The sequence below is a fragment of the Oryzias latipes genome, chromosome 22 (genome assembly GCF_002234675.1).
Source record: "Oryzias latipes chromosome 22, ASM223467v1".
Lineage (NCBI taxonomy): Eukaryota > Metazoa > Chordata > Actinopteri > Beloniformes > Adrianichthyidae > Oryzias > Oryzias latipes.
The window spans coordinates 28,405,082-28,424,484 of record NC_019880.2 but is presented as its reverse complement, the minus strand read 5'-3'; the positions used below and the strand labels follow the sequence as shown (position 1 = coordinate 28,424,484).

General features: G+C 42.3%; 1 protein-coding gene across 3 annotated transcripts in view; it reads left to right on the top strand.

Annotated features, from left to right (window-relative positions):
• sobp (sine oculis binding protein homolog) overlaps positions 1-19,403 on the top strand; it is a 120,984-nt gene that overhangs the window by 8,987 nt on the left and 92,594 nt on the right. For all 3 annotated transcript variants that reach the window (XM_020713659.2, XM_011490823.3, XM_020713660.2), the window contains exon 2: positions 18,820-18,940. In XM_020713659.2, coding sequence (XP_020569318.1) covers positions 18,820-18,940 — 121 coding nt within the window. The remainder of the gene's footprint in view (positions 1-18,819; positions 18,941-19,403) is intronic.

Below are 19,403 nucleotides of genomic sequence, written 5' to 3'. Positions count from 1 at the left end.
TCAGAGATGTAGCCTAATCTTGAAAAAAAGACAATTCACTTCAACATAAATTAAACTCTATGTGACTTTATGATTAAGGAAAACAGGCATGTGATTCATTTTCATTATGTGTTTAAATTATGAATGTTTTCCCAAAGGGATGTAAAAAAAAATCAGTTCATCATGTAAAAGAGCTTTTATTTCCTGTTTTCAAGAACATTCATTCATCCATCTTCTAAACCCGTTTTAACCCTTTCAGGGTCACGGGGCTGCTGGAGCCTTTCCCAGCCACTCTTGGGCGAAGGCAGGGGATATCCTGGACAGGTCGCCAGTCTGACCCAGTTTTCAATAACATTTTAAATCTATAAATGTAGTTAAAGTATACAATATTGTACTTGAATAGTCAATTTAATGAAAGAAAATAGTTTTGTCTATGTTTCTATAATGGTTTGAATTTAGTCAGAATTTCAGTTACTGTTTTGCAAAAACTTCAATTTTTACCAGATTAAAATGATTGGAGTTCATCACTTGGGTTTGAATTTATTAATTAAATTGGTTAGTCTAAAAGGGGCCCAAGTCCAAGAGGTTTGTTTTTCCAGGAAATGATTTTAATTGCATAGCTTAAAGGGAGGCTACACAAATTGATTAATACTTTATCAAGATTTAGCTCCAGTTCATAGCTTACAAATGCTATCATATGAAACAACTCACTTTTATCATTTCAGAGGACTAGCAAACTAAAGTCTCTGGACTTGGGCCCTTCTTGAATTAAACAGGGGTGCTGCCATATTGGATAACTAGTGCTGCCAACTATGGGATAAAGCTAAACCCATCCAAGAGAGTCCCAAGTCCAGGAATTTTGCACTTGAAATGGGAAATGGTGTCCTGTCAGTTCTTGTGGTTAAAAGTGATGCTGAAGAGAAACGTCTGGCGCCCAATGAAGGAAATCTGTGTATTTGTTACTCTTTCTGCAAATAGAAATGGGAAGGTGTGTTCAAACTTTTGATCTGTACTGTACTGGGTTTAGAAAACTGGTAAAAAATAAATAAAAACAAAGTGAGAAAAAAGTTGTTTATTTTGATCTTCTGGGAATTTTTTAGGGGACTTGATATTAGAATTGCAGATTCAAACAGCACTGCAAATTGACGAACGCACTATGTGCACTATGTGAGTAGTGAAGGAATTCTGACAGCCTCAAGTTTCGGGACTCGATGTATATGTCTGTGACAGGGAGTTAGGGCAAATGTCCTGTACCTCCACTTTAATTCAGACATCTCTTTCTAACCGCTGCGCATACATCCACAGTGAAACTTGGTACTGCTACTTTGATGAGCTGCCAACCAGGATTAGATTCCACACTTAATAACTCTACCGCTCTCCCAAAGTAGTGGTGCGACTTAGAGAACAGGATGATAGGAAGGGAAGCGAGACATGGAGAGATTTCTCTCAATGATGTGGTTACTTTACAGCTACATCCGTTTCACTGACGGACACACACAGGCTGCGGTTATGCTCCAACTCCTTTGTTCAAAAGGGAATTCTTTGCTGGAAGAGCCGCTCCACTTAAGGTTTCACCTTTTTGCTGGGTTAATTGCTGCTGTTGTGGCTGCCTTTTTTGAGCAGATTTGTATCCAAAACAACATACAGCAACATTCTTGAAACCTTTTTCTGTTAAAATAAAATCTAATTCATTTTGTAGAGCTAAAACGACAACTCTGGACCTTTGGAATGGTCAGATTGAGGCTAATCCTGATTCTAGAGTCAAATCCATGTGTTTTTTTTTTTGCTTTCCCATTTCAACAGTCTTTGCTGAATTGGAATTCCTTTTTTAGTGTAAGTAAAGAAACATAAAAACTTGCAAGAAATTTTTTAAATAAATTAATAAAATGTATAACTCTACTGTTTTATACTCCAAAATACAGAGCCAAACGTCAGTTTCATTTTTCCAAACTGAGTTCACATTTTGGAAGCAACCTTATAATGGCTTGTTGCTGCCTGTTAAAGATGACCAAGTGGGTCAGAATTTGTATGGTAGCCCTGAAGTACAAAGTACACAAAGTACACTTACCAAAATGACGCAATGACAATTAAAAAGCAAATAAATAAATAAAATAACAACATTACATTTTAGAAGTCAATTTACCACTATGTCCCTTTACAGGATCCATACATATCCACTATCGCTTCATGCCAAACAACTTTCAGTTGAAACGATGGACAAACATCATCATCCAATCAACATGTTTTTGCACTGAATGATTTGTTGGAGTAATTTGCACTTCAGGGCCACCATAGACAATAATAAAACCTGTGAGGGACATTTTAAACATCACCTTGACCCACTGACTGTATAAGAGGAACTGGACTGAGTGAGTGTAACGTCACCCATAGAAAATGACTTGCTACCAGTTCCAAGGAAATTAAGTCAATTCAGTCGTCATTTTTCTGCAATACGGACACCTCCATTTGGAGCCAGATGAGGTTAGTAAACAGTTATTGGTCCGAGTCAGTCTGAATCAACATTCCTATGGCACTGACTGCCGCCAGTCAGGAATGAGCTTGTTGGAAATCCCCACTCCTTCCACTGAAAACAGGCTTGGGAGAATCTGCGACACGTTTTGAACGTTCGCGGTGGGGGCCAGTGGGCACCACATGCTTTTATTGAGGCATCTCATTGGTCAGTTTATAACTTGAATAACTTACAATAAGGAAAATATATCATGAAAAAAAATTAAAATAGAATTACTGAGTAACAGTTACTTATTTCTCAGTTGTAGTCTATGGGATTTTGGCTTCTTGGAGCCGGCTAGTACTTCATGTTGGGAGTGCTTAAGTCACTCAGTTTAGTTCTCTTACAGAATACAGTCAATGTTTGCACGTGAAGAAACAGAGCAACAGTTGAAAGGTAACACGCTGATGGATCTCAGTTGGTGGTGTCCTGAGTTGACGTCACTGACGTACGACTCGCATTTACTGGGGAATATCCGATTTGTCTGCTTACATGGCACACGCAAATGCACGTATCTGATTCATATCCGATTTATTTCCACATATAAATGAGGCCTGAATCCGATTTGAGAAAAACGGAATATATGCGTTTTTTTCCTGCTTAAACGTTCACCGGTCATATCTGATCTGTGCCACATGAGAGGAAAAAATTTGAATGCAGTGGAAATGCGGCCTATGAAGCTCTAACAATGTTTTCTGCCCTAGATGGACGGAGCAAACTGAGAAACCACTAATTATGGTTTAATTAGTGGTATAATTTATGGTTTAATTATTACACCATAATAGGAACTTTTATATATAATGCTTAGAAATATGCTCCCAAAACCAGATCAACATGCTGCTTGCTATTCTGCTGTCTGGAATATGCAAATACTTCTGAAAAGGACTTAATGTCACTTTTCTCTTAACTAATTATTCAAAAGTAACTTTGTGCTGTTGTCCTGTTTGTTTTGTTTATTAAAGACCTGCTCCAATGTAAATCGAGTTTTAAACATGCTCTTGTGTCATTTTTCTGATGATGGAAGGCATATATAAAGAAAATTAAGCTCAAAATGTAATTTCCGAGTATTTCTTTATTCACATTGTTGTGATATAAAATTTCGCTTGAAGAAGAGGTTTTTGTGACATAGAAAATACACAAGCTCTCTGCTCCACTTTGCAATGGGGAAAGGAAGGGGGGGGCGCTTTCAGTCAATGGTATCAACCACAACTTAAGGGGGGAAATTCTATTGAACTCCTGCCACTCTGCAGAAACTGTCCTAGAAAACTACACAGGTTTTTTTTATTTGGGCTAAAAACAACATAATCATAATTAAAAGACCACTACAATAGATCAAAAGATGATCAGTGGCAATTCAAGTGAGTGGATCAACTTGAGTTCTAGCTCCTTCTCAGCGTTCACTGACCTTTTTAACTGTAAATGAATATTCCAATGATAACTAATCCAAACCTTGTGGAATTCATGTTGCCATTTTAAACTTTTCACTTTAAGTCCCACTCTTGCCCAACTTTCTCTTCCTATGTTGCACAGAGCTCAGAGCAGGGATCTTGTGGCCCACCCAGCAAATTTTCTTTCAAGTAATTTTCTATATCATAAATAAAATCTTTCTCAAACAGCATTTGAATAAAGAAATACTCAAAATGCAAATTTAAGACGATTCAATAATAAATGTCCTCTATCATTGTCATGCTCGGTGGTAACGTGAGCAGACCCAAACGCTGAAACTCAAAATGACAGACACTGGAAGTGGCGAGAATGGATTTAATTTTGAAAAGGCTTTGATGGCTTGGAGACAGGTGGGGAAGAAGTCACCGGGGCAGGTGAGGCCAGATGCAGAGGAAGATTGCGGATCCAAACTGGTGCGGCTTCTTGGAGGTAAGTGGTGCTTGGTTTGCGAGGAACGGGCTTGATGACAGGATGGAGTTGGAGCGCGGGGATTCCGTGGAGCTGGAATAAGAGCTTGAGGCTGATGGTCTTGTGGCTGGACCCAGGTCGGCGTGGAGTAATGAGAGAACTCTGTAGGCAGATCCAGTACTTGGATTAAGCGAAAGCAAGGAATAAACAAGAGCATGAATAATCTAAACGAGAGCTTAGATCCGACCAAGTAAGCACCAATGAGGGCAAACGAACCGCCGATGAATACTGGTCTGGAGCCGTCTTAAATACAGGTGCAGGTGATGAGGTGAATGCCGACAGCTGGGTCCAATCTAGGAGGAAGCAGAGAACGGAGGGGCAGGAGAGGACTCCCGGGGGTACCATGACAATCATAAGAAAAATGTTACTAGAACATGTTAAAACACTATTTTTATCGGAGTGGGTTTTTAAGTTTTTGTTTTGTTTGACAACTTTTTGGTGTCAAACTTGGTCTGCAATAATGTTTCACAAAAGTGTCTGAAAATATATACTTTTTTTTCTCTGTGAGCAGATACTGTCGACCATAAAATCAAATTATTTAATAGTGAGGTGCAAAAAATGTACTTGCTTCATAGATGAGTGCTGTGAAAAGGAAAGTGTGTTTAAATCTGGAGCCAACAGGTCACTAGTCAGCATCCAGAGACAAGTCTCATCAATCCACAGTCGTTTACTCGTGCAACTTTATTTGTTGATATTCCTGCTGTGTCTCTGCCAGAGCTTCCAGCTTATTTATTTTTCATTTAACAAGGATTTCACATAGGCTACCAACAATACAAATGAGTGAAAGAAGGTTTTGAAGGAGATGGGGACAAATGATGTCCATTTCTGAATGTATATATGTATGAATGTGTATATATATATATATATATAAAATTTTGCTATATTTTCTGACAGTTGTGTGGGCAATATTAGCGACACATTATTTTAATCAGCAAGTGGGTGGACGCTTGGGCAGACTCAAAAAAACCTCCACTGCACCGTGTGCTTCTCAATCTTCTTTTCTTGGTCCATTGTTGAGTTGGGAGGAGCAAACTCTACACACTGTCTGTGTTACCTCACTCCTTCCTACTTTCAGTGTTCTGAATCCAGCCAGTATACAAATGTCTATGAGTGGTTAGCACTCTCTATTCCCTGTTGGTGGGCAGTTTACATAAAAACAAACACAAATTTGAAATTTGCTGCAGAATTTATTCTTTTTTAGCAAATACAGGACAGTGGGAATACCCTGCAAAACATGTCCTTGTGGAAAGACAGAGAAATTATTGTTACATGTAAAATTAACCACAAAGAATGTAGAGCATATATATTATAAACTGGCCAATCACATGCCTCATAAAAAGTAGGTAGTCTCATCTTAATTGTTTGAAATGTTTGACAAATTTTGTGCAGCTCGCTTTCAAGTGGCAGGGGTGTGGACTTTCAACAAACTCACTCCTGAGTAGCGGCGTTCCATTGACAATGAAATTACACTAACTGGATTTGCAATACTAAATTTGCCTAATGGACCCAAGAAAATTTTAAAGCGTATCGAAATTGACATATTTTGCAAAAATCGAAGCACTTTTTTAATTATTAAATGAGTCAGATAGCGATGGCAATGCGCTTCGTGGTAGGAACTGGCTGCCTTAAACGCTGCGCAGGAGCAGGTACTGCGCCACAAGAGGTCCAACAACATCACACAGCTCATCAAAAGTTATATAGCTGAATGAAAATGAAACTTAAAGGGTAATAATTGGCAAGAAAGAAAGAAAGAAGAAAGAAAAAAACTTTTCAAAAACTGAAAGAGCTGAACATTTTAATAGTGAAATGGTTAAAATAGCTGAAACTTGTAGAAGGGGTTAAGTGGCAAAAAATGGCAGAAGACACTATAATAAAGAAATATATAGATAAAGAGAAACAGAAAACGAATGGGTTTAGTGCTTTATAGCATTGAACCACTAACTAATAGCTGGTAATGAGCTGCACGGTGCGCAGTGGTAAGCGCTCCCGCCTCGCATCAAGAAGGCCCCTGGTTCAAGTCCTGGCTGGGAGACCCGAAACAGAACACCAATGGGGGGCCTTGTCCCCCATTGTGTGGAGTCTGCATGTTTCTTCCCGTGCATGCGTGGGCTTTCTCCGGGGATCCTGGCTTCCTCCCACAAAAACATGCAACATATGTTCATTGGTTACTCTAAATTGTCACTAGGTGTGAATGTAAGTGTGCATTGTTGTGTGATTTGTGGCCCTGCGACAGACTGGCAACCCGTCCAGGATGTCCCCCGCCTTCACCCAAGTGGCCGGGGTAGGCTCCAGCAGCCCCATGACCCCGAAAAGGACAAAACGGGTTGAGAAGATATATGAATAATTGGTCATTGATTTTGCTCATGACCAGTACACATTATTTACAATCAAAATTTTGTCAAAACTAGCCAAACTGTTCTGACATACTTAGTGCATCTGCAGTATTGTGTCTATTTCTTGTTTGGTTTTATCTGGGCTTGAGAATTGAGATTTGGTTGCCTGTCATTTCTCTGAAACCCAGCTTTGCTTTATCAAAATTCAGGGTGTCCAAAGTAATCCTGAAAAACCCATCAAGATTCTACTTTTGGGTATTCGTCACTGTAGATAAATTGATAACTAAATATTTAACTAAAAACAAAACAAAAATCTTGATAAGTTTTTAGGACTTTTGCACCATCAGAAAGATACATCTATAAAAGAATCATTCATTAAATAATTTACTAGCCTACGACTAATATTTTTCCAAACAGACCCAATAATTATAGTCCCGCCACGTTCAGCAAAGCTTTAAAGAAGAGTGCAATTGGAGCCACGTACTGCAGCAGCAGCTCGGTGAGCAGAAAGGCTAAAAATGGATGCTGATAATGGGCCCATGGATCAGCTGGGCAACAGTTTTGTTTAGATAAAAATGTTTATTAGTGATGTGAGAGGCTCTTATGGAGAAAATATTTTATTGTGTCACCTGCATTGAGTTTATTTTTAAATTTATATTTATTCACACATATTCCAGGATCACCTGGTTGTTGAGGTAAAAGCATATAACTTATCAAAATTTAAAGTTTATTATTTTTTTTACTATGAAATTAAAGTTTAGACAGTTTATTAACATTTATTTGATTTAAGTGGAAATTACATTTTAATTGAAATGTATTTAAAATGAATTGTTTTCTTTTAAAAAAGTTTTTCATTTAAATAAAAGTATTACTAAAGGAAATTACACATCCATCCATCTTTCTCCGCTTATCCGGTACCGAGTCGGAGGGGCAGCAGTCTAAGCAAAGATGCCCAGACTTCCCTTGTCCCAGCAGCTTCCTCCAGCTCCTCTTGGGGGACCCCAAGGCGTTTCCAGGCCAGCCAAGAGATGTAGTCTCTCCAGCGTGTCCTGGGTCTTCCCCAGGGCCTCTGCCCAGTGAGACATGCCTGGAACAGGGGGCATCTGGACTAGATGCCCCTGCCACCTGAACTAGCTCCTTTCGATGTGGAGGAAAAGCGGCTCTACTCCGAGCCCTCCGCGGGTGACCGAGCTTCTCACCCATCTCTAAGGGAGCGCCCAGCCACCCTATGGCAGAAGCTCATTTCAACCGCTTGTCTTCGGGACCTCGTTCTTTCTCTCATGACCCAGAGCTCATGACCATAGATGAGTATTGGAACAAAGATCGACAGGGAAGAGAAAGCTAGGCCAAAAAGCAAAGTTCTCAATTTACCACAATGGACCGAGACCACGACCACATAACTACGGACACTGCTCCAATCCGCCTTTCAATCTCACGCTCTGGTCTTCCCTCACTTGTAAACAAGACCCCAAGATATTTAAACTCCTCAAGTTGGGACAGGGACACTCCACCCACAGAGAGATGGCAAACTACCTTTCTCCGGTCGAGAACCATGGCCTCAGATTAAGCTATGCTGACCCTCATCCCAGCCACTTCACACTCAGCCGCAAACTGACTCAATGCACGAGGTCCCGGCTCGATGGACCCCATACTCCCAGAGCACCCTCCACAGGATACCACGGGGGATAAATCCATATATGTATATGTAAATGTACATGTATATTTTTTAATTGTTTTACATATGTTTATACCCCCTTTTTCCAATAAAAGATGGAATCTAGTTGATGCACAGCATCTCTGTAACCATAGTAACTCATACCCAGAAAAGAATGGGGCTGAAGAGGAGTCACTGGCTGGACCTCTGGGGGATCTCTTTCTTTAGTAATTTTACTTAAATTAAGTGTTTACTCTCATTCCAAAGCTGAAAATCTGCTTACAGTCAAAAGTCATAAATTTAGTTTTTCCCAGGTTATCCAAGATCACGCTTCAATGATTATAGAACAAACATTTTGTCATGGTACCTCTGTCAGTTCTCCTCCCCCTCCCCCTCTGCTCGTCTCCTGACTCCACCACCTGTGACTACTAACCTCATCAAGACTCTACTCTACTTAAGGAGACTCAGCTCCAGCATTCATCGCCAGTTCATTGCCCCTGATGGTGCTCAGTCTCACCTTAGACTCATGTCTGGCTCCCTTGTCTTGTTCTCTAGTTAAACCTTGTTTTTTCTGCCTCAGGACTTCATGCAACGAGAGTCACCTTAGTCAGACGCTTCCACACGCTTCGTCATAGCCTTCCGCCACACCACGGATCCTGAGCTCGCCAAGATCTCCAGCCACGCCATGAATCCCAACTACATCAGAACCTCAAGTCTTGCCACGATCACTAACTTCGTCAGGACCTTCAGCCACGCCAAGACTCCCAACCACGTCGGATCAAAATAAACCTAATTACTCACCTTACTCGTTACCTGTGTCCTCCTTCTGGGTTTCAGCATCTGGGTCTGTCTGGCCTCCGAATCATGACAGAACGAACTGGCCCTACTTCCGACCCAGCTGACCCGGAGGGCCTCCGCCTAGTAGTCAACCAGCAAGGCATCATGTTGGGACGTCAAGCTGATGCGTTAACCCAAATTGCTTCTGCTCAACAAGACCTATTCCGACGTCTGGATGGTATGAGACAAACACCCTTGGAATTAACTGGACAATTTTATAACTCCACAGTTGCAGCTCCGCTCCCGTCTTCCGGCAACATCCGTCCACTTCCACTCCCGTAGCCTCACCGGAAAACTTCCGTCTCCAGCCTGAACCCTTTTTTGGTGACGTCATAGCCTGTGGAGGATTTCTGATCTATCGTCTGATTAAGACCCTCCATGCACGGTGAGGAGCTTTCGTCCCAACCGGATCGACGTCCGGTTGGGACGTGGTCCAGGACCACCAGGTGGTGGTCGTTGGGGGGGTACTGTCATGGTGCCTCTGTCAGTTCTCCTCCCCCTCCCCTCTCTGCTCTGCTCCAGCTGTGGCTACTCACTTCATCTAGACTCTGCTCTACCCAGCTCCAGCATTCATCGCCCCTGATGGTGCTCAGTCTCACCTTAGACTCATGTCTGGCTCCCTTGTCTTGTTCTCTAGTTATACCTTGTTTTTGCTGCCTCAGGACTTCATGCAACGAGAGTCACCTTAGTCAGACGCTTCCACACGCTTCGTCATAGCCTTCCGCCACGCCACGGATTCCAAGCTCGCCACTTTGGATCAAAATAAACCTAATTACTCACCTAACTCCTTACCTGTGTCCTCCTTCCGGGTTTCAGCATCTGGGTCTGTCTCGCCTCCGAATCATGACACATTTCTTTATAATGTTTTACTTCCACACATCAAAACCTTGATTATTAAATTTTTCCCTAAAAAAGAAGTGATTTTTCTAAGGGAAAAATACATATCAAGGCTGACCCTTAATTTTAAGGGTCAAAAATATAACATGCTTTCAGTATCTCAGGTGATGCAACTCATAGATGCTGACAGAATGTGACTGTATTTGTGCCCAGAATAGTCTTGCTGTCAAGCTGAATGTCTGACTGGACACCTATTGATGACAACCATCCAATTATTTCCTGAATTCACTGGTTTACTTGTGAAACCAAAACCACACAAATGCTGTGTTCTTTGTTCACCAAGCATACCGCCCCTTGTTATGTCCAAATGATTCCATTTTAGTTTCATCAGTCCACAGCACCTTATTCCAAAATGAAGCTGGCTTATACAAATGTGCTTAAGCATACCTCAAGCGACTCATGCATGTGCGCAGAAAAGGCTTCTTCCGCATTACTCTTCCATACAGCATCTCCTTGTGCAAAGTGCGCTGAATGGTTGATCGATGCACAGTGACACTATCTGCAGCCAGATCACGTTGTAGGTCTTTAGAGCTGTTCTGTGGGTTGAGTTTGATTGCTCTCACCATCCTTCGCCTCTGCCTATCTGAGGTTTTTCTGGGCCGGCCACTCTGGGCTTTTGCTTGAACTGTGCCTGTTGTCTTCCATTTTCTCACTATATTCCTCACAGTGGAAATTGACAGCTGAAATCTCTTAGCAAGCTTTTTGTATCCTTTACCTAAACTATGATGTTGAACAATCTTTGTTTTCAGGTCATCTGACAGCTATTTTGAGGTCCCCATGTTGACATTCTTCAGAGAAGATGCAAAGAGGAGAAAAACTTGCTCTCTGCCTTTTTAATTACCTCTTCTCATGATTGGCTTTACATGTGTATGTAGGTCAAGGGTCAATGAGCTTATAAAACAAATTTTGTGTTCCAGTAATTATTGCTAAAGGTAGTCAAATCAATAAAACAACAGGGGTGCCCAAATTTACGCACCAGCCTATTTTTATTTACAGGTAAGTAATTATTGCACAGTTTCTTTAAATACAATAAACTTCTTTTTACGTCTCAAATATCCCTGTGTTCATCTGCTATATAATCTATTGAACTGAAATTAATGATCCGAACATCCAATGATTTATGAAAAAAAATCTTGAAAATGATCAGGGGTGCCCAAACTTTCTCATACCACTGTATGCCATGCTGCCCCCATTGCACGGTTTACAGCAGTGCATAAAATATGACAGTCCCTGCTTTCTGTTTTTGTAATAAAACGCCTCATCTGTTAATACTTCTTGTGTAGTTTTTGAATTATCAATACATAAACAATGTTATGTACTAATAGTTCATAATACTATGTTTATAGAACAGTATTTTAGTCTTAAAAATACTATATATATATACATTAAAAAAAAAAAAAACTCTAACAGAGGCCTGGGAGCTTGAGGGTCCTGCAATATCTTAGCTGTTCATAGCACTGCACTTTTCTGGACTGAGAGGTCTGAGGTCTTTCCAGGTATCTGTTGTAGCCACTCCTCCAGCTTGAGGGTTACTGCCAGCAGTGCTCCAATTACCACAGGCACCACTGTCACCTTCACTTTTCAGGCTTTTTCCAGGTCTTCTCTGAGTCCCTGGTATTTCTCCAGTTTCTCATGTTCCTTCTTCATGATGTTCCCATCGCTTGGCACTGCCACAACGGCTTTCCTCTGTTCTTTATCTCTTGAGCTTGATGTATTCATGCATGTTGGATGTTTCATCCTGGATAGTCCTGGATAGTGACTTCCACGCTCACTCAGTCCTCCTTCCTTGCGGCTAGCATACAGTCTCAGGGTGCTGGATTTGGGATGGAACCCTCCATGCATGGTGAGGAGCTTTTGTGTCTTAACATCCGTGGTCTGTATCTCTTCCTTTGGGCATCTCATCATTCCTGCAGGGTATCTGATAACTGGCAGTGCGTAGCTGTTTATTCCCCAGGTCTTCTCGCCATTGAGCTGGCTTCTCAGGACTTGCCTTACTTGTTTAGTCTTTCCGTGTTGCCTGCTCCAGGTTGCCATTTGCCTGCGGAATTCCAAGGTACTTGTAACTGTCCTCAATGTCTGTAATTGTTCCTTCTGTGAGTGAGATCCCTCCGATGTGGACTACCTTGCCTCTCTTTGTCACCATCCGGCTACATTTCTCAAGCCCGAATGACACCCTAATGTCAGTACTGTAGATCCTGGTGGTGTGGGTCAGGGAGCCAATGTCACGCTCGCTCTAAGCATATAGCTTGATGTCATCCATGTAGAGGAGGTGACTGATGTTGGCCCCATTTCTGAGCTGGTATCCATTGCCAGTCTTGTTGATTATTTGGCTTAGGGGGTTCAGACCTATGCAACACCTTGGTATAGCCCACATTTGATGGACACTTGTGCAAGTGGCTTGCCATTGGCTTCAAGGGTGGTTTACCACAGCTTTATCGGGTTTCCTATGAAGGCTCTGAAAGTCCCGTTGATGTTGTACAGCTCCAAGCATTCAGTGATCCATGTGTGTTGGATTGAGTCATAGGCTTTCTTGTAATCAATCCAGGCTGTGCACAGGTTGGTGTGTCGTGACCTGCAGTCTCGAGCGACTATTCTGTCAACCAGGAGTTGGTGTTTGGCTCCTCTGGAATCTCTACCAATGTCCTTCTGTGTGTTACTCATGTATTGATCCGTGTGCCTGCTTCAGGTATGAGCATCTAGCTATGAACTAGCTCCTTTCGATGTGGAGGAAAAGCGGCTCTACTCCGAGCCCTCCGCGGGTGACCGAGCTTCTCACCCATCTCTAAGGGAGCGCCCAGCCACCCTATGGCAGAAGCTCATTTCAACCGCTTGTCTTCGGGACCTCGTTCTTTCTCTCATGACCCAGAGCTCATGACCATAGATGAGTATTGGAACAAAGATCGACAGGGAAGAGAAAGCTAGGCCAAAAAGCAAAGTTCTCAATTTACCACAATGGACCGAGACCACGACCACATAACTACGGACACTGCTCCAATCCGCCTTTCAATCTCACGCTCTGGTCTTCCCTCACTTGTAAACAAGACCCCAAGATATTTAAACTCCTCAAGTTGGGACAGGGACACTCCACCCACAGAGAGATGGCAAACTACCTTTCTCCGGTCGAGAACCATGGCCTCAGATTAAGCTATGCTGACCCTCATCCCAGCCACTTCACACTCAGCCGCAAACTGACTCAATGCACGAGGTCCCGGCTCGATGGACCCCATACTCCCAGAGCACCCTCCACAGGATACCACGGGGGATAAATCCATATATGTATATGTAAATGTACATGTATATTTTTTAATTGTTTTACATATGTTTATACCCCCTTTTTCCAATAAAAGATGGAATCTAGTTGATGCACAGCATCTCTGTAACCATAGTAACTCATACCCAGAAAAGAATGGGGCTGAAGAGGAGTCACTGGCTGGACCTCTGGGGGATCTCTTTCTTTAGTAATTTTACTTAAATTAAGTGTTTACTCTCATTCCAAAGCTGAAAATCTGCTTACAGTCAAAAGTCATAAATTTAGTTTTTCCCAGGTTATCCAAGATCACGCTTCAATGATTATAGAACAAACATTTTGTCATGGTACCTCTGTCAGTTCTCCTCCCCCTCCCCCTCTGCTCGTCTCCTGACTCCACCACCTGTGACTACTAACCTCATCAAGACTCTACTCTACTTAAGGAGACTCAGCTCCAGCATTCATCGCCAGTTCATTGCCCCTGATGGTGCTCAGTCTCACCTTAGACTCATGTCTGGCTCCCTTGTCTTGTTCTCTAGTTAAACCTTGTTTTTTCTGCCTCAGGACTTCATGCAACGAGAGTCACCTTAGTCAGACGCTTCCACACGCTTCGTCATAGCCTTCCGCCACACCACGGATCCTGAGCTCGCCAAGATCTCCAGCCACGCCATGAATCCCAACTACATCAGAACCTCAAGTCTTGCCACGATCACTAACTTCGTCAGGACCTTCAGCCACGCCAAGACTCCCAACCACGTCGGATCAAAATAAACCTAATTACTCACCTTACTCGTTACCTGTGTCCTCCTTCTGGGTTTCAGCATCTGGGTCTGTCTGGCCTCCGAATCATGACAGAACGAACTGGCCCTACTTCCGACCCAGCTGACCCGGAGGGCCTCCGCCTAGTAGTCAACCAGCAAGGCATCATGTTGGGACGTCAAGCTGATGCGTTAACCCAAATTGCTTCTGCTCAACAAGACCTATTCCGACGTCTGGATGGTATGAGACAAACACCCTTGGAATTAACTGGACAATTTTATAACTCCACAGTTGCAGCTCCGCTCCCGTCTTCCGGCAACATCCGTCCACTTCCACTCCCGTAGCCTCACCGGAAAACTTCCGTCTCCAGCCTGAACCCTTTTTTGGTGACGTCATAGCCTGTGGAGGATTTCTGATCTATCGTCTGATTAAGACCCTCCATGCACGGTGAGGAGCTTTCGTCCCAACCGGATCGACGTCCGGTTGGGACGTGGTCCAGGACCACCAGGTGGTGGTCGTTGGGGGGGTACTGTCATGGTGCCTCTGTCAGTTCTCCTCCCCCTCCCCTCTCTGCTCTGCTCCAGCTGTGGCTACTCACTTCATCTAGACTCTGCTCTACCCAGCTCCAGCATTCATCGCCCCTGATGGTGCTCAGTCTCACCTTAGACTCATGTCTGGCTCCCTTGTCTTGTTCTCTAGTTATACCTTGTTTTTGCTGCCTCAGGACTTCATGCAACGAGAGTCACCTTAGTCAGACGCTTCCACACGCTTCGTCATAGCCTTCCGCCACGCCACGGATTCCAAGCTCGCCACTTTGGATCAAAATAAACCTAATTACTCACCTAACTCCTTACCTGTGTCCTCCTTCCGGGTTTCAGCATCTGGGTCTGTCTCGCCTCCGAATCATGACACATTTCTTTATAATGTTTTACTTCCACACATCAAAACCTTGATTATTAAATTTTTCCCTAAAAAAGAAGTGATTTTTCTAAGGGAAAAATACATATCAAGGCTGACCCTTAATTTTAAGGGTCAAAAATATAACATGCTTTCAGTATCTCAGGTGATGCAACTCATAGATGCTGACAGAATGTGACTGTATTTGTGCCCAGAATAGTCTTGCTGTCAAGCTGAATGTCTGACTGGACACCTATTGATGACAACCATCCAATTATTTCCTGAATTCACTGGTTTACTTGTGAAACCAAAACCACACAAATGCTGTGTTCTTTGTTCACCAAGCATACCGCCCCTTGTTATGTCCAAATGATTCCATTTTAGTTTCATCAGTCCACAGCACCTTATTCCAAAATGAAGCTGGCTTATACAAATGTGCTTAAGCATACCTCAAGCGACTCATGCATGTGCGCAGAAAAGGCTTCTTCCGCATTACTCTTCCATACAGCATCTCCTTGTGCAAAGTGCGCTGAATGGTTGATCGATGCACAGTGACACTATCTGCAGCCAGATCACGTTGTAGGTCTTTAGAGCTGTTCTGTGGGTTGAGTTTGATTGCTCTCACCATCCTTCGCCTCTGCCTATCTGAGGTTTTTCTGGGCCGGCCACTCTGGGCTTTTGCTTGAACTGTGCCTGTTGTCTTCCATTTTCTCACTATATTCCTCACAGTGGAAATTGACAGCTGAAATCTCTTAGCAAGCTTTTTGTATCCTTTACCTAAACTATGATGTTGAACAATCTTTGTTTTCAGGTCATCTGACAGCTATTTTGAGGTCCCCATGTTGACATTCTTCAGAGAAGATGCAAAGAGGAGAAAAACTTGCTCTCTGCCTTTTTAATTACCTCTTCTCATGATTGGCTTTACATGTGTATGTAGGTCAAGGGTCAATGAGCTTATAAAACAAATTTTGTGTTCCAGTAATTATTGCTAAAGGTAGTCAAATCAATAAAACAACAGGGGTGCCCAAATTTACGCACCAGCCTATTTTTATTTACAGGTAAGTAATTATTGCACAGTTTCTTTAAATACAATAAACTTCTTTTTACGTCTCAAATATCCCTGTGTTCATCTGCTATATAATCTATTGAACTGAAATTAATGATCCGAACATCCAATGATTTATGAAAAAAAATCTTGAAAATGATCAGGGGTGCCCAAACTTTCTCATACCACTGTATGCCATGCTGCCCCCATTGCACGGTTTACAGCAGTGCATAAAATATGACAGTCCCTGCTTTCTGTTTTTGTAATAAAACGCCTCATCTGTTAATACTTCTTGTGTAGTTTTTGAATTATCAATACATAAACAATGTTATGTACTAATAGTTCATAATACTATGTTTATAGAACAGTATTTTAGTCTTAAAAATACTATATATATATACATTAAAAAAAAAAAAAAACTCTAACAGAGGCCTGGGAGCTTGAGGGTCCTGCAATATCTTAGCTGTTCATAGCACTGCACTTTTCTGGACTGAGAGGTCTGAGGTCTTTCCAGGTATCTGTTGTAGCCACTCCTCCAGCTTGAGGGTTACTGCCAGCAGTGCTCCAATTACCACAGGCACCACTGTCACCTTCACTTTTCAGGCTTTTTCCAGGTCTTCTCTGAGTCCCTGGTATTTCTCCAGTTTCTCATGTTCCTTCTTCATGATGTTCCCATCGCTTGGCACTGCCACAACGGCTTTCCTCTGTTCTTTATCTCTTGAGCTTGATGTATTCATGCATGTTGGATGTTTCATCCTGGATAGTCCTGGATAGTGACTTCCACGCTCACTCAGTCCTCCTTCCTTGCGGCTAGCATACAGTCTCAGGGTGCTGGATTTGGGATGGAACCCTCCATGCATGGTGAGGAGCTTTTGTGTCTTAACATCCGTGGTCTGTATCTCTTCCTTTGGGCATCTCATCATTCCTGCAGGGTATCTGATAACTGGCAGTGCGTAGCTGTTTATTCCCCAGGTCTTCTCGCCATTGAGCTGGCTTCTCAGGACTTGCCTTACTTGTTTAGTCTTTCCGTGTTGCCTGCTCCAGGTTGCCATTTGCCTGCGGAATTCCAAGGTACTTGTAACTGTCCTCAATGTCTGTAATTGTTCCTTCTGTGAGTGAGATCCCTCCGATGTGGACTACCTTGCCTCTCTTTGTCACCATCCGGCTACATTTCTCAAGCCCGAATGACACCCTAATGTCAGTACTGTAGATCCTGGTGGTGTGGGTCAGGGAGCCAATGTCACGCTCGCTCTAAGCATATAGCTTGATGTCATCCATGTAGAGGAGGTGACTGATGTTGGCCCCATTTCTGAGCTGGTATCCATTGCCAGTCTTGTTGATTATTTGGCTTAGGGGGTTCAGACCTATGCAACACCTTGGTATAGCCCACATTTGATGGACACTTGTGCAAGTGGCTTGCCATTGGCTTCAAGGGTGGTTTACCACAGCTTTATCGGGTTTCCTATGAAGGCTCTGAAAGTCCCGTTGATGTTGTACAGCTCCAAGCATTCAGTGATCCATGTGTGTTGGATTGAGTCATAGGCTTTCTTGTAATCAATCCAGGCTGTGCACAGGTTGGTGTGTCGTGACCTGCAGTCTCGAGCGACTATTCTGTCAACCAGGAGTTGGTGTTTGGCTCCTCTGGAATCTCTACCAATGTCCTTCTGTGTGTTACTCATGTATTGATCCGTGTGCCTGCTTCAGGTATGAGCATCTGGCTGTATCTCTTAGGTACTTGCTTTCTCATTGTACCTCTTTTAGCCTCTGTTAGCTGACTCGCATCCCTCCAAGCTGCCTTGATTTTGGGCTCTAACCATTGCTTCCATGGTGGGTATTGTTTTCTCCAATGGTTGCTCTTATAGCCAAGCATCTCAAGGATCAATGCTGCTGAAGTGTATAGCAGTTAATTGTTTTTTTGTGATTGTTGTGGTAGGAATTGACCTCAATACTTCATTCACAGTTTCCAGGAGAGTTTCAGGTGGTACATCACTTAACCGTTGCAGCTGGTGTCGGAATGAATGAGAAGGTGTGTCCAAACCTTTGGTCTGTACTGTGTATGTATGTATATGTATATATATATATATATATATACATCTATATATCTATATAGATATAAATAGATATATCTATCTATAGATAGATATATCTATAGACAGATATATATATATCTACACACAATATTTAGCTCTATTGTGGTATGAAAATATTTTGTGGGATTCTTCCAATAACATGTTCCCTCTTTGATGATGGAGCATGCATCAGTTCATTGGCTTGGTTGTTATCATGTCCTCCTTTTATGTTTTACTGCACCTTTTAACCATCACCCTTTTTACAATCTTTTATGCTGCTTTTGTACAACTTTCTACAATAAAATCTTTTATTGCCCTGGTTACGTGAGCTTATTAGCTCAGATAGTTTCATTCTGCTTCGTCGGGACAGGATTCCACTTAGAGTATTTTGTAGTACTAAAACTGAAGAAGTTTTCGTGTTTTATCTGAAAAGGGCATTTTAGTTTATTTTTGTTGATGGAGTTAAGGCTGTTTGAGAGGTCCAATATGGGTGACTAAACACAGAGCTGCTGCTTCTATAACCAGAAACCTTTTGTCTTGCTCCAAATAACAGCTTTATAGAATATAATACACACGTTTTATTGAGATTTAAGGATTACATCTTAAGATTTGAACATTTTGTCGTAAACGTGTGAAAAGCTCTGTTGCGAGTTTCACCTGTTTTCTGCTTGTGCTTCAGAACTTTGCAGAAAATACTATGAATGAGTTGCTGGGCTGGTACGGCTACGACAAGGTGGAGCTAAGAGAATCGGACAACCTGGAGATAGGAGAGACGCCGCAACACACCTCCATCCTAAAAGGTAAACAGCTTAAACATATGTCTCTTCTCGCTTTGGTATGAACACAAAAAATAAAGTTATTGTTATCAGCACTCTGACATATTTTCCCAACCCAACACTCCCGTCTTTGTAGATGTTTCAGAATAAAGCAGTTTTGGGAGGGTAGTTTCTAGGAGGAGGTGTCTAGAAGAATAAAGTGCTGCAAAAATTAGAGCAATAAAAGCTTTCTATAGAGTTTCAAAGAGGATTCACAGTAGTCTGAGGAGGTGCTTTCATGTCTGAACCTTTCACTGCCCACTGACCCTCTTGATAAACACTCTCCTGCCATTTTATTAGGAATATGTTGCTAATACTGGGTTAGACCCTCCTAAGCCTTCAGAACTGCCTTAATCATTGGTGGTATAAAGTCAAACAAGGTACTGGAAACATTTGTTAGAGTTTGGTCCATATTGACATAAGAGCAGCACGTAGTTGCTGCAAATTT